The sequence below is a fragment of the Branchiostoma floridae genome, chromosome 6, assembly GCF_000003815.2.
Source record: "Branchiostoma floridae strain S238N-H82 chromosome 6, Bfl_VNyyK, whole genome shotgun sequence".
NCBI classification, from domain to species: Eukaryota; Metazoa; Chordata; class Leptocardii; order Amphioxiformes; family Branchiostomatidae; genus Branchiostoma; species Branchiostoma floridae.
In genome coordinates this window covers 20,934,131-20,947,281 of record NC_049984.1, presented here as the reverse complement: position 1 = coordinate 20,947,281, position 13,151 = coordinate 20,934,131, and the positions used below count along the sequence as shown (strand labels likewise).

General features: G+C 41.4%; 2 protein-coding genes across 2 annotated transcripts in view; one reads left to right on the top strand and one right to left on the bottom strand.

Annotated features, from left to right (window-relative positions):
• Positions 1 to 4,368, top strand: part of LOC118418372 (G patch domain-containing protein 1-like) — a gene marked incomplete in the record, with an annotated part of 19,502 nt that extends 15,134 nt beyond the window's left edge. Inside the window, 4 exon segments of the mRNA XM_035824247.1 lie at positions 460 to 567; positions 1,862 to 1,977; positions 2,170 to 2,321; positions 2,908 to 4,368. Of these exon segments, the coding sequence (XP_035680140.1) occupies positions 460 to 567; positions 1,862 to 1,977; positions 2,170 to 2,321; positions 2,908 to 2,950 (419 nt within the window).
• A 425-nt stretch (positions 4,369 to 4,793) lies between these two features.
• On the bottom strand, positions 4,794 to 13,039 carry LOC118418373 (V-type proton ATPase subunit d-like). The gene is made up of 8 exons (XM_035824248.1): positions 12,796 to 13,039; positions 11,772 to 11,943; positions 10,496 to 10,674; positions 9,889 to 9,968; positions 8,497 to 8,574; positions 8,177 to 8,353; positions 7,919 to 7,996; positions 4,794 to 5,349 (listed from the first exon to the last, which is right to left on the bottom strand). Exons 1-8 carry the CDS (start codon positions 12,920 to 12,922, stop codon positions 5,188 to 5,190), a joined length of 1,053 nt encoding a protein of 350 aa, XP_035680141.1. The 5' UTR covers positions 12,923 to 13,039; the 3' UTR covers positions 4,794 to 5,187.
• Positions 13,040 to 13,151: the final 112 nt, after the last annotated feature.

The following is a 13,151-nucleotide window of genomic DNA, read 5'->3' as shown; positions in this document are numbered from 1 at the left end:
CTTCTTGTGGCTCTCTGGAGTGTCCGTACTATTGTAGTCTGTTAACCCTCACTCTGTTGTGTACACTATGTATTAAAAAAAAAGTAGTACTTAGAGCAGGCAGGCTAAAGTTAGGAGTAACTTAAAATATAGCTTGCTGCATCTCATGGTAAAAGACATGCAGACCCTGATGTGTCGTATTGTTCTTTATTGTAATGCTTGTTTGTCTTTTACCGTTTACTTCCAATTAGTCTTCAGGCAAGTAAAAAACTTATTATAAAAAAGTACCAGCAGGGATATAATTAACTAAAGATACTTTAGTGTCACCTGATGGATGACTGAACTGAATAGTGAAAGATACTTTTCTTCTACTTTCAGTGTTGCACACACAACATTCAAGTTTTCCTTTCCTCTCTATATTAATCCATGTGTACATGTCATTGTTGCACATTTGTTTCAAAATGAATATTTTCCATCTAGATCCCAGAATGTCAGTTGTCAGCAGGTGGGACAGAAGTGAACCACAGGAACAGCTGACAAACACTGCAGAACAAGCACAGTTCTATGGACCAGCACTACCTCCAACTGGTATGGAACCAATATACATGTACATCATTATAGTCAGCTACTGTCATAGTGTTATTGAATTAATATACAGGTATTGTATCCGGCTGGACTGTCTACGCAAAGTGCAGAACAACATGGCAAGAACTGTCCGAACTGTCTATATCAATTCATGATGCAATCGATTGATTGATTGATTAATTGATTGATTGATTGATTGATATTGTAGTGCTACCAATTATTGTCCCATTTATCTTAAAACATCATTTATGGATATGATTTTGGCAACAGTCAGACGCTTCAGATACATGTACATGTAGCGTGGGACACTGAATTTGGCTCTTAGCTCTGAGATTAGACTTGAGCCCTTGCCAATAGCTGGCATGTACATGCATATTATGTTTTAGTGTTAACATCCATTGGCATAATACCGGCCGGTTTACTGCAATTTCTCAAGCAATGCTAATTTGGCAAATGATCAACGCATCATTTTCTCCAGTTACATGTTGCTGTTACAGCTTACCTTTGCCACTTCTTCTGTGTATATTATTTTGTCTCTCTTGTCCTGCTAAAAACATAATATCATAATTGGAACACACCGCAGAATTGCACGGAGAACGGGCGTGTGGTTGGAAGGGGGTGCAATAATACCGGCCGAACGAAACACGGCACAATTAACTGCCGCTATGTACCTTTATACATCCTCTGTTGTTCCTTCCTTTCCTGTTAGTAGTTGCACAAAACAAAAACCTGCATGAGCATACAAAAAGTCATGAGAAAATGGGCGTATACTGACAAGAATTTTCATTTAATTTTGGTCCGTCACAACCGCTATGACGTAAAACTTTACTGCTGGCGTAGCATTAAAAATGGCGGGAAAATGGCGACGTACGTTCAATTTGACCCATTCAGCCGTAGATCCGGGCGATAATGCAACGGTTCTTCACACTTTTACACGAGTTGTAGGTCACCAAAAGAAATTCAAGATTGCTGTTGAATCATGCTCGTCTTGTGCCGTGAGCACATGTGATTATTATCTACAAATCTGGCGATGAACGTGACAGTGTGTTTGTCCCACGACGAGCTCGCCTGCCCCAAAAATGAACTGAAAACTTTTGGCCGTGTTGTCTTCAAATGCACTGTTATCGAAGCCTTTTTGAAAATGTGTGAAATACGTGGATGTCTGAAGTGTGCATACCTTGGAAATTACTGTTGCTGCGCTAGTGGATCACCGAAAATTTATCGTTTATGTCATTGGCCAGTATAAGTATTCCGGCCGGTATTATGCCAATGGATGTTAACTGTCAACTCTGTACAGTTTCAGGAGGAGTTTCTACGAGTCCTCAAATCTCACAGACAGGAGACCATCCTTCCCATAGACACAAACACAGTCAGAGGGACAAGCACAGGCATAAACACAAGAAGGACAAAAAGGTAGGACACCAAATTGATTTCAAATGTTAACAATTGAATTGTTTAATATATGTAACAGACCAGACTTGGGGGGGGGGTGCAGTGGAGCATTACTTATGATAGAGGTTAGACTTCTTTTTCACAGCCACAAGTTTTTTGTACCTAAGGCACACAGGTACATGTATGGCTTACTTGATTTTTGTGTGTCTTCAGAGTAAAAAGTCAAAACACAAGCACAAGAAGAAGAGCAAGAAGAAGAGAAGATGGAGGGATGAAAGGGAGGACAGTGGGAGTGAGAGAGAGAGCAGTGAAGAGAGTGGAGATGAAGTCAAGAGTGACTTGTTAAATGACCACCTTCTTCACAGGTAAGGTGCACATACATCTGTAAAGGCCACATAGACTTGTGAAAGGAGAGATTTTATTCTTACAAAGACTCTCATTCCACGGAGTTGGATGAAGACTTGACACATTTTGATAAGCATGACTTGTGGATATCCAGGGTTTGAAACACCTGTTTTCCCATGCAGCCATATTTGGTTTGGACCAACCTACATAATGTACATGTAGATTCCTACCGCTGTGTGCATCAAGGATCCAAATCAATGTTGTAACATCAGAATCAGCATGGAGAATGGAATATTGAGCTCTCATTTCCATTCCCCTTCATCATTTCTCGAGTTTATCCACTGGTTTCCATATGTCAGACATTGCCTTCTGCCTTTTGATCAATTTCACTGAAGCTGAATGCTAACGAAAATCAGAAATTCCCAATCCACTTGTAGAGCTTACGATTATATTGAATCTGCGGCAATCTGAAATGTTCATGGGCAGCCTAGCATTTGACTGAGTCTGCCAACCTGGCAATTGTGTCGTTTTACTCCGTCTACATGTAACTACATATTGTAACTGTATACTGATAACTGCCAAATACTTCCTTGCTGTGTCCTCCAGGGTGAGGAGTCTGCGCCATCACATCACCCCAGCTGACTTGTAAAGACTGTCCAGCTGTCCTGAGCTGTCCCACTGGTGACTGCACCTGTGCTGTCCCACTGGTGACTGCACCTGTGCTGTCCCACTGATGACTGCACCTGTACTGTCCCACTGGTGATTGCACCTGTACTGTCCCACTGGTGATTACACCTGTACTGTCCCACTGATGATTACACCTGTGCTGTCCCACTGATGACTGCACCTGTACTGTCCCACTGGTGATTGCTCCTGTGCTGTCCCACTGATGACTGCACCTGTGCTGCTGAAGTGTACACCTGTCATTGCCTGATAAGCTCTCATTGGTAAAGCCATGGCAATTCAATTTCCTGTTATGTGATGTCGTAAATCTACACTACACTTGAAGACTTATCTGATCTGTTGCATGCCAGCCATCCATAACGTTCAGAGTACCAAGTTCTAGTACATGTATGTGTTTTTTTCCTTGTACAAATAACTGAATAAATTGATATGTATGCAAAGTTTATCATTGTCTTGACTACTTATTCACCTGTTGGTTGTACATTTTAAAAGAGTGAGCAGAATTAAATTAAAAGTTCAATGGGCTATCTTGTGTAAGACAGAAGACAAACCAAGGAATAAGTTCAGCAAAACGTAGTAACAAGTAATAACCAAAACATGCTTGTGTAACGAATGTGCCCAAAGTAATCCGTTTATTTTCATGGTTTACTGTTCACAGAAGATATTACACCAATAAGTTATGATATTCCAGAATTTAATAAAACAGTCACTAATGATTTTTAGGACAAATTTATATTATATACATGTACTTCTGCAGCATCCTTTTATTTCTTTTACAGGCCCTCTCCATAATGACTTATAGTATAGATTTTATTGGTTTGCATCATTTGTCGAACATACTTACTTTTATGTATATTTTGTATGCAAATATGGGTAAGATTTAATATATTGTAGATCTGAAAACAAAGTACACCCTTGTTTTTGTAATCACAGTAAATTCAACTAAGCACATTACAAGCTACATGTACATAGTTCATAAGATTGCAATACATGTACATCATGTCAAATAGTCTGTGTTCTACCACATTTGTTGTTCTAAATGGCCTGTAAGACCATTTTCCATATATCATCTACCCTACATAGTACACATCTTCTGTAGGCTCTGAATGATTTTTAAAAAATCAATGTTTTGGTCATTTCTATGTATAATAAGTTCTACCTTGAAGACCATTTTTACATTCAATTTACATTTCTGTTCATTCTAGATTCACAACACTAACACTTATACTGACTCACTCACCATCTTTCCCTTTACTTACCATAGATATATAGAAACATTCTTAACAATAGTACACAAGTCTTAAGCCTGGAAGATGACATCATTTTGTCTGCAAGACTGTGATATCATATTAATGATGAAACCAAGTCAGCTGTTATCATAATGAAAAAAGGTGTGCAATTAAATATACAATTCCATGTATGTACAGCAGCAGTAACAGGTTTCAATATAACAGCTAACAAATCACAATAATGTATGATGTACAAGGTATTTATCCTATTAGAAGCACCAACTTAACCAACGCATATTCCTTTTAACTATACTATGGTAAGGCCACACCAATTTAATTTCTTGGTTCTCGGATTTCCCGACCCACTTTTTTCCGATTTGGAAAAAAAAAATTAGTCCTATTAAAGAAAAATAATATAGGTTTTGCTATTGCAGACCTTTTAAAAAAAACCATTCCAGGGGCACATACTGCTGATAAACCAATCAGAGCGCTTATTTGCAGTCACATGATCAGAACAGTGGTATAAAATCAAAGGAACAGATTCATTGGATAAATCATGCCATGAAAAGCTGAAAACTTGACTACTTACCTTGTTCTTTGTGTTAAATAAGTTCACCACAGACTTTTTGTAATTTTTTTTCTTCTTTTTTTTTCGACTGCCCGCCCCAATATTTTTCTGAAAAAATCCGAGAACCAAGAAATTTAATTGGTGTGGCCTAATGGACAAATTCAATTTTCTGAAGCTGTGAACACATGGAAAAGATGGACTTAACCAAATTCTAATCATTCATTCAGAACCAGTTTTTGTCAGGGCATGAGCAAAGCAACACGTCAAGTGATGTCATAGAAGCAGTAGATTGACAAAACCTTTCTTGTGTTGGAAATCATGATTGAGTCCTGCTTCAGACTGACTTCTAGTACAAACACATATCTACTGATGACAGGCCTAACGGACATGTGTTTCAGTTTGGATCTACAGGATGGGAATGTAGTTGTCGATCTTGGTCCTGTGTCTCTGAGCGACGCACTCGGCGATCCACACGATGTTGCGACATTCCTGCTCCTTGAGCTTAATGTAGGCATAAAACACACCGAAGTGGAACTGCTGCATGAAGGCATTCACATTCAGCTCCACCTGGGGACACAGAACATGCTGGGTTAGCAGGGGAGACAACACCTGGACCAACATGGATGCTACTCACAATAGTTGCAGTCCTTAGGACATTAAGGCCTATGAAAAAAAATGTTGTGCTTCCTGTTTCCCTACCTACCCTAGAAAAACCTACCAACCCTAGATTTATTTTTGGGGTGGGCTGTGGAGTCACATACAATGTAGCTCCCAGTTAGAATTTTTATTTAGCCTGCTTCAAATTCAAGTAAAAACTCTGCTTGTCCTATCTAATGAAGGATGAATGTATCTATTATACACAAAATTAAAGTTTGACATTGCATTTCAGTTTACTTTGTTCAACAGTATTGTAATATGTATCACTAGGGTTTTGGCCTGCCTAAAAAAATTACAAGAAAAAAGATAGCCCCTACCTACCGACCCTATTTTTTTTAGGACTGAAACAGGAAACACAACAGTTTTTTCCTAGGTCTAAGCTGTGGTCCACTGATCATTGTGGATGCTACCCGGTAGGTAACTTTTATCCATATGGGTAACAAATATATTTGTAGTTTCTAAAAATGGGGTACTCGATGATATCTGCTAAATGAGTCATCAGTAATACTGCCAAAATCAAATGTTCCTGATCAGAACACTTATATAAAGCTTTGATAACCGTGCCTTCAAAGCTGACCAGGTCAGAAACTTCCTGTGACTACTAGATTGAAGCTAGCCTAAACAGTACAAACTTTCCTAACTTGGATCCAGTTCAGTTCAGTTCATCCTCTTAAAGGACAGCATCAGAAAATCCTCAAATCATTATTTTCCAGTAGTTTACTCATTAAAAAGTTGATGTACGTCAATTTTTACATTGATCCGCCTAATATGACCCTGTAGACACGTTTGAACTTCGCGCTCTCCTCCTCTCTCCCGCCGCGCTGGGCCATGACGTAATGGCCCCGTGCTAATCGTCTGATGTCACGGATCCGAAACTTCTGGCCAGCCATTTTGCTCGGTGAACCTCGGTCCTCTCATCGGTAAATAATCACTCCACCATTCTGGAGTTTAGTCCGCTGTTGTTGACAATTACCTTCGTGGACCTGTAAGTCGCGTTGTGAGCTGTCTACGAAGCCATAGTCCCCGGGAGACTGAACATGAATGAGCTTGCCTGCGAGTAAACCGCGCGGCGACGGAACGAAATCAAAACAATGGTGGAGGGGGAGGTTCACGCACCGTGCCATTCTGGACTGTTACAAGAGCGAGTTCGAGTCAGTTCTTACCTTCTCCTTTCTGGACAGCACATCGATAATTACACGTAAGCTTCCACGAATTAGGGTTGAATTTACAGTTGTCCAACTAACATTGACTTAAAAAAACCCGAGTTTTCGTGACATTTTTCCTCTGACAGCATACCCTTGATCGCTACATATCGAACGATCCCGTTTTCGTGCCCAAACAGATAGCACCAAAACTTGACAGACTCGAGCGATTCACGCCGCGCCTTTCACTTTATTTTCTGTTTCTGAGGAAATTATCTGGACTGGCTGGTTTTTCTTGTAGCTTTGGCGGAGATTGTTGGGTGTTCAATCAAAACAAATCACGGACTCTGAAACGAAGCCGATCATTTCGGGCCATAATTTCACCATGCCGGCCTGTGTACGATGGAAGCACGGAGAGCAAATAAATAAGTTTTTAACGTTACAGATTTCCGAAGAATGATGATCGCAGGCTACATAAGTGGCTAATCGCTGTGAAGCTTCATATCAAGCCGTCATGGACAATTGACAAAATTCGTCAAAATTGCCATGTGGCGCGTGGATCTGCTCTGACCATTTTTCACCCGACTGTTGTTATGACGGTGTTTGGGCGCGAAAACGGGATCGTTCGATATGTAGCGATCAAGGGTATGCTGTCAGAGGAAAAATGTCACGAAAACTCGGGTTTTTTTTAAGTCAATGTTAGTTGGACAACTGTAAATTCAACCCTAATTCGTGGAAGCTTACGTGTAATTATCGATGTGCTGTCCGGAAAGGAGAAGGTAAGAACTGACTCGAACTCGCTCTTGTAACAGTCCAGAATGGCACGGTGCGTGAACCTCCCCCTCCACCATTGTTTTGATTTCGTTCCGTCGCCGCGCGCTTTACTCGCAGGCAAGCTCATTCATGTTCAGTCTCCCGGGGACTATGGCTTCGTAGACAGCTCACAACGCGACTTACAGGTCCACGAAGGTAATTGTCAACAACAGCGGACTAAACTCCAGAATGGTGGAGTGATTATTTACCGATGAGAGGACCGAGGTTCACCGAGCAAAATGGCTGGCCAGAAGTTTCGGATCCGTGACGAAGTTTCGGATTACGTCATGGCCCAGCGCGGCGGGAGAGAGGAGGAGAGCGCGAAGTTCAAACGTGTCTACAGGGTCATATTAGGCGGATCAATGTAAAAATTGACGTACATCAACTTTTTAATGAGTAAACTACTGGAAAATAATGAATTGAAGATTTTCTGATGCTTTCCTTTAAGAGGTGCCGTGCCAACTTGGATCCACCATTGGAAAACATAACTAGTATTGTCTCTGAGTAAGATTGACATGTTTTACCTCATGCTCAAAGAACTTGTCCTCCAGAGTCTTGTCCCCAGGATTATTACCTGCTCCCTCAAAGAGTGGTTTGTACTCCTGAAACAAAAAGTATGGCAACTTATCAATAGTTGTCCTGACACTCCCCATTCACTCCACAATCAGATACATCCTTAGGTGTCTTCCACAGACATTGTACAATGTGATGGGCTCATGACTGGTAGAAATCTAAGTAAGATATTTAGTTGAAGATGGACATTAGTGCTACCACACACTTACTCCGTAATACTCTGCCACTGCTTTGACCTGGTCATAGTCGTCTGCTCGAGCCAGCGCGGCCAGTCCATCTGGATGGAGCTTGCCACAGCGGGGGTACAGCTTGGACCGGTCATCTTTGGTCAGTTCAGTCCCAAACGAGTTGATGGTGATGATGAATGCCCGGCGGTCAGCTTCAAACTTTTGAAAGATTTCAAATTGTGAGTTCGTCAGATTTTGCCAGATTTGGTTCTCTGTTTGTTTCCAACTGTTACAGAAATATTTTAAAGCATATAAAGCAAGAATCCTTGTGACTGATAGTATTCAACACAAAAGTCTCTCACCTCTAGAGCTCTGCACATAAACTCAGATGTTGTCCCTCCCAGTTGACTGCAGAACTCATAGAAGGCCTCCAAGTATGCCTTCATACAAATAGAAACATCAGAAACAAATAATTAAACAGGTGACATTTTTTATCAGGCTATACTAGGGGTGATCAATTAGTTTGTGGCCTCATCTAAAAGGCACACAACTCAAATTTCAGGGCATAATCATGAAGTATAAAGCCTTTCATGAAGCCTTTCATCTACCAAAATGTCAATCATTGTGATCATTACTTTGCAGGTAAAACCTAGTAATGTTATGTGTGTGAGAAGGAGAAAATTGAGCTGTGACCTGAGGTGTGAGGGTCAACTTTCTATAATCTGAAAGTTGAATACTCACCTATTTCTTGTTGCAATATGAGGAGAATGCTCATCTAATGTCTTGACTATGTCTTCACAAAGATTTTATGGCATGAGGAACTTGACCCACATAGCTCTGACCACAGTTCACCGGCCCTAAGGCTTGCTTTTCTTGCCACTTACTTAAAAGTATTTTCAAAAGGACATTGACTGGAAAGTAATGACCACAATAATTGAGGGCTGATAAAAGGATGCAGCTAATTATGCCCTAAAATTTGAGTTCTGCACATTATTTCTGGGTGAGGCTGGTACTGCTAGAAACAGACCTACAAAATGGTATCCCAGTCTGCCTCATATTGGCAAATGCAAGGTGTGTGTTTTCAGCTACCAACTTCGCAAAAATTTTAGCCACAATCTGAAAAAAAAGTCCCTGCAAATGCAAAAGCTGTCCCATTTCTGCCGGTAACCTTTAAAAGTTAAATGAGCATTACAGGATGTCAATTGAAAGTTTATGATTTTGTGTTAATCAAAGGTAGCAACTTACAAGTGCTCTTATGATACATGTAAAGGTGGGGTCACACATGCGTATATATTCAAGTCCGTTTGAGGTGCGTATGAACCTCAGTCTCTACCAGGCTCCACAGGTCGCGGGAAAAATAGTACAAATTGGACAAATATAGATACATAACATGCCAGATGAGTTAGCTGACCAAGAAGTACGGTTAGTGACCCAGCTAACTTGTCTGACATGTTACCTGTTTACGTTTGTCCAATTTCTATTATTTTTCCAACGACCTGTGGAGCCTGGTGGAGGCAAATACTCCCATGCGAGCCTCATACGGACTTAGATATATATGCAGGTGTGACCCCACCTTTAGGTGTTAACTACGTATGACTGAATCATGCAGGCTTAAGTACATTTCAATCCATGTCCCCGCACCCTCCCAGATTTTCATTTTTGCCCACAACAACACATTGTGCATGTAGCCCGCATATCACAGATATCGATGGGTATTTTGAACCATACAAAGAACGTGTAACTCCATGACAGACCTTGTACAGTGTGTTTCTGATGATCTCAATGTTCAGCTCATCTAAGTCCTGCTCAGAGATGCAGTCCACAAAGAATGGAGCTGAAGATAAAGACAAAAATATAACAATTATTTTTAACACTTACACTGACAGAATACTCATTTTCATATAAGTACAGTATTTGTAGGGTCATGGCTTTTGTGGCATGACTGTAGGGAGTTTGGCCGAGAATCCAGATCCTGGGCTTGATCTTGAGGTAAAAGGCATTCAGGTGTAAAAATGAGTACCTGAGTTGTGGCTGTAAAAGAAGGGGGAAGGAGAGCCTTCCGATACCCTACCATAGACACAGTGGATAACAACCCACTGCCCCTATAATGGGACTAACTTAATTACCTCTTGAAGCCTGTTGTTCTCTGTACGTGGCACGCACTGTCAAATAAGTTTAATGTTCTTGTCTATTAAAAAGTAATTTTTTTTTTCTAGGACTATTATTTGTGGCACTCATGGTCATCAAGAACGGTAGGCAGGTAAGACAGGCATTTGCCTAAACAGCACAGCAGGTCCGTTACGCCAAATGGCGGCTATACCAGCTGTCGTTACAGTACATGTGTAACACAGAAACACTTACCTAGAGGTGTGTCGATAAGTATGGCGTTATAGAGCTCTGCAGGGGTGGCCGCCACGTGGATAGCCTCCATCTGCTCAAAACTACCCAGAGGATGACATTTTGTGATAAGCTCACTGATTGGTCGCTGGTGCAATGTCCCAGTGATGAGCAGCACAATGTTGTCTATCATGTAGCTGTACCTGTGGTGGAGGGGGGGGGGGGTAAAGGGACGGGTCAGTCAGCTCCAATTTTACCTGTACCTAACCAGAACAATCACTACTACATGTACATTTTGTAGTACAGCATGTAATTATAATAACTGGAAGACCAGTTTAGCAAGGTAAAGTCACTAGCATGTAAATCAAGTAAGTAGTTAATGAAAAAGCTCAGTAATAAAGACAGAAACAGCAATGTCCAAAACTGGTTCCCGACATTTACATGTAGGTTTTTTTCTTAACTGAACCTAAGGGTTTCTACAAGTCCATTTCTGGCCCAGTGTACTGGTACACTGCACTTGTGCACAGGAAGGAAAAAGAAGCTGAAATAAACTTTTGCAAAATAGTTTCATCAGGTTGGTAGAATATAGGATTTAGGACTATTAGGAGAATTCTTTTTACACAACCAGCAGGTACTTACATAGCTTATGTTTCGATGTCTCTCAGACACCTTCGTCAGAGCTTCTAACTGGAGTTCTGCTTCTCACCGCTATACTAGTATGTAGCCGATGTAGGTGGCGCTTTTGCGGTGAAAAACAATCCCAAACGAGGATGAGGGGGGATACAAGCTTAGCTACTCCAGTTAGAAGCTCTCACGAAGGTGTCTGAGAGACATTGAAACGTAAGCAATGTAAGTACCTGCTGGTTGTGTAAAAAGAATTCTCCTATAGGCCACACCAATTTAACTTGTTGGTTCTCGGATTTCCCGACCCATTTTTTTCCGATTTGCAAAAAAAAAAAAATTAGTCCCAAGAAAAATAGGTTTTGCTATTGCAGACCTTTAAAAACCCCATTCCAGGGGCACATACTGCTGATAAACCAATCAGAGAGCTTATTTGCAGCCACATGATCAGAACGGTGGTATAAAATCAAAGGAAGAGATTCATTGGATAAATCATGCCATGAAAAACTGAAAATTTGACTACTTACCTTGTTTTTTAGAGTTAAATAAGTTCACCACAGACTTTTTGCAATATTTTTTCTTTTTTTTCCGACCTACCGCCCCAATATTTTTCTGGAAAAATCCGAGAATCAAGAAATTACATTGGTGTGGCCTTATCCTGGAATAAAGTGTTGCTCACGTGATGAAGTCCATGAAGGTACAGAGCGGCTCCACTGATTGGTTCCTCATGTGCTGGAACTCAATCACCATCTTCTCCTTCAGCTTGTCATCAATCACGTTCACGGTCAGCGGAGACGGCTCATTGGCCAGGAAGTTCCCGTAATCTGTGCTGGCCAGGTGCAGCTTGAGATCTAGCAGCATGGGACAAGATTTGAGATATATCAGACAGGGGGAGGGAACAGTTATCAATGTCAATTACAGGGAAGAATTAACCTGTAAATTTAAACTGAGCATGTGGTGTAGTATTTAGCAGCCAAGAGAATGGAACACTAGAGTAGAGTAGAGTAGAGTAGAGTACTTTCGGTTGGGTAGGAGACGTGCTCCAGTTTGAACCGCTCTTTCGTTTCGTTTCTTAGACACCTTCGTCAGAGCTTCTAACTGGAGTAGCTAAGCTTGTATCCCCCCTCATCCTCGTTTGGGATTGTTTTTCACCGCAAAAGCGCCACCTACATCGGCTACTATCATATTGTGTAAAAAAAAAATTTCTGTGTGTGTGTGTGTGTGTGTGTGTGTGTGTGTGTGTGTGTGTGTGTGTGAGTGTGTGAGTGTGTGAGTGTGAGTGTGTGTGAGAGTGTGTGTGTGTGTGTGTGTGTGTGTGTGTGACTGTCTGTCTGTCTGTCTGCCTGCCTGTGTGTAACAGTGGGGTTCAAGTACATTTTCCCGCTACCGCGAAATTAAATCCCATCAAACTGCCATCCTTAACGTTACTAGTTATGAGTACACAGCATAATCTAGATTCTGTGACTGTGTCTGGGGGTAGGGGCTGTGTAAGGGGTTGGTAGGTTTGTGAAGGGGAGGGGGGCAGTGTAAGAGGGAGGGGCGGTGTCGTGAGACAAATCCACCTTGTCTATATACCGTGTAATATTAATAAGGCCATCAACTATGGGGGGGGGGATATGGCAATGTAATTATGATTAAAATAAGATTATATAACGTAAAGTATGAAGGACGTCATATTTTTCAGCAGAGCTGCTAGCACTCACCTTCTAGAGTCTCGCACTGTACGAGGTTCGCGTAGTCAGCCCGCCGCAAAATCCCTCCTTTGAACCCTCTCACGAGCCCCTCCAGGTACCCGTTGTCTATATTGAAGTACAGCTCCTGCATCGCCATGTTTCTACCTTCTTTTTACCGCCCGGTCGGACAAGGCAGCAGCCTACCCAGGAGAGAATTATTCAGGCAAAATGTCGGACTGATGTGATCACATCACATGACACATGTGACATGACGTCATCCTGCACTTCTATCTGACGGCCGCATGGGGGCCCTCTTCCACGGGCGCATTGGTTTACTGTTACAACATATATAATAACATATAATCTTTGTTGCAACTCATGCCCGA

What these genes read in the sequence shown, in the direction of transcription:
- LOC118418373 (XM_035824248.1), bottom strand. Translation starts at nt 12,922, where the DNA reads ATGGCGATGCAGGAGCTGTACTTCAATATAGACAACGGGTACCTGGAG. An exon ending in TCAGAAACACACTGTACAAG is followed by an intron (nt 8,575 to 9,888) that starts GTCTGTCATGGA and finishes ATTTGTATGAAG; the next exon opens with GCATACTTGGAGGCCTTCTA. An exon ending in ACAAGTTCTTTGAGCATGAG is followed by an intron (nt 5,350 to 7,918) that starts GTAAAACATGTC and finishes CTGTGTCCCCAG; the next exon opens with GTGGAGCTGAATGTGAATGC.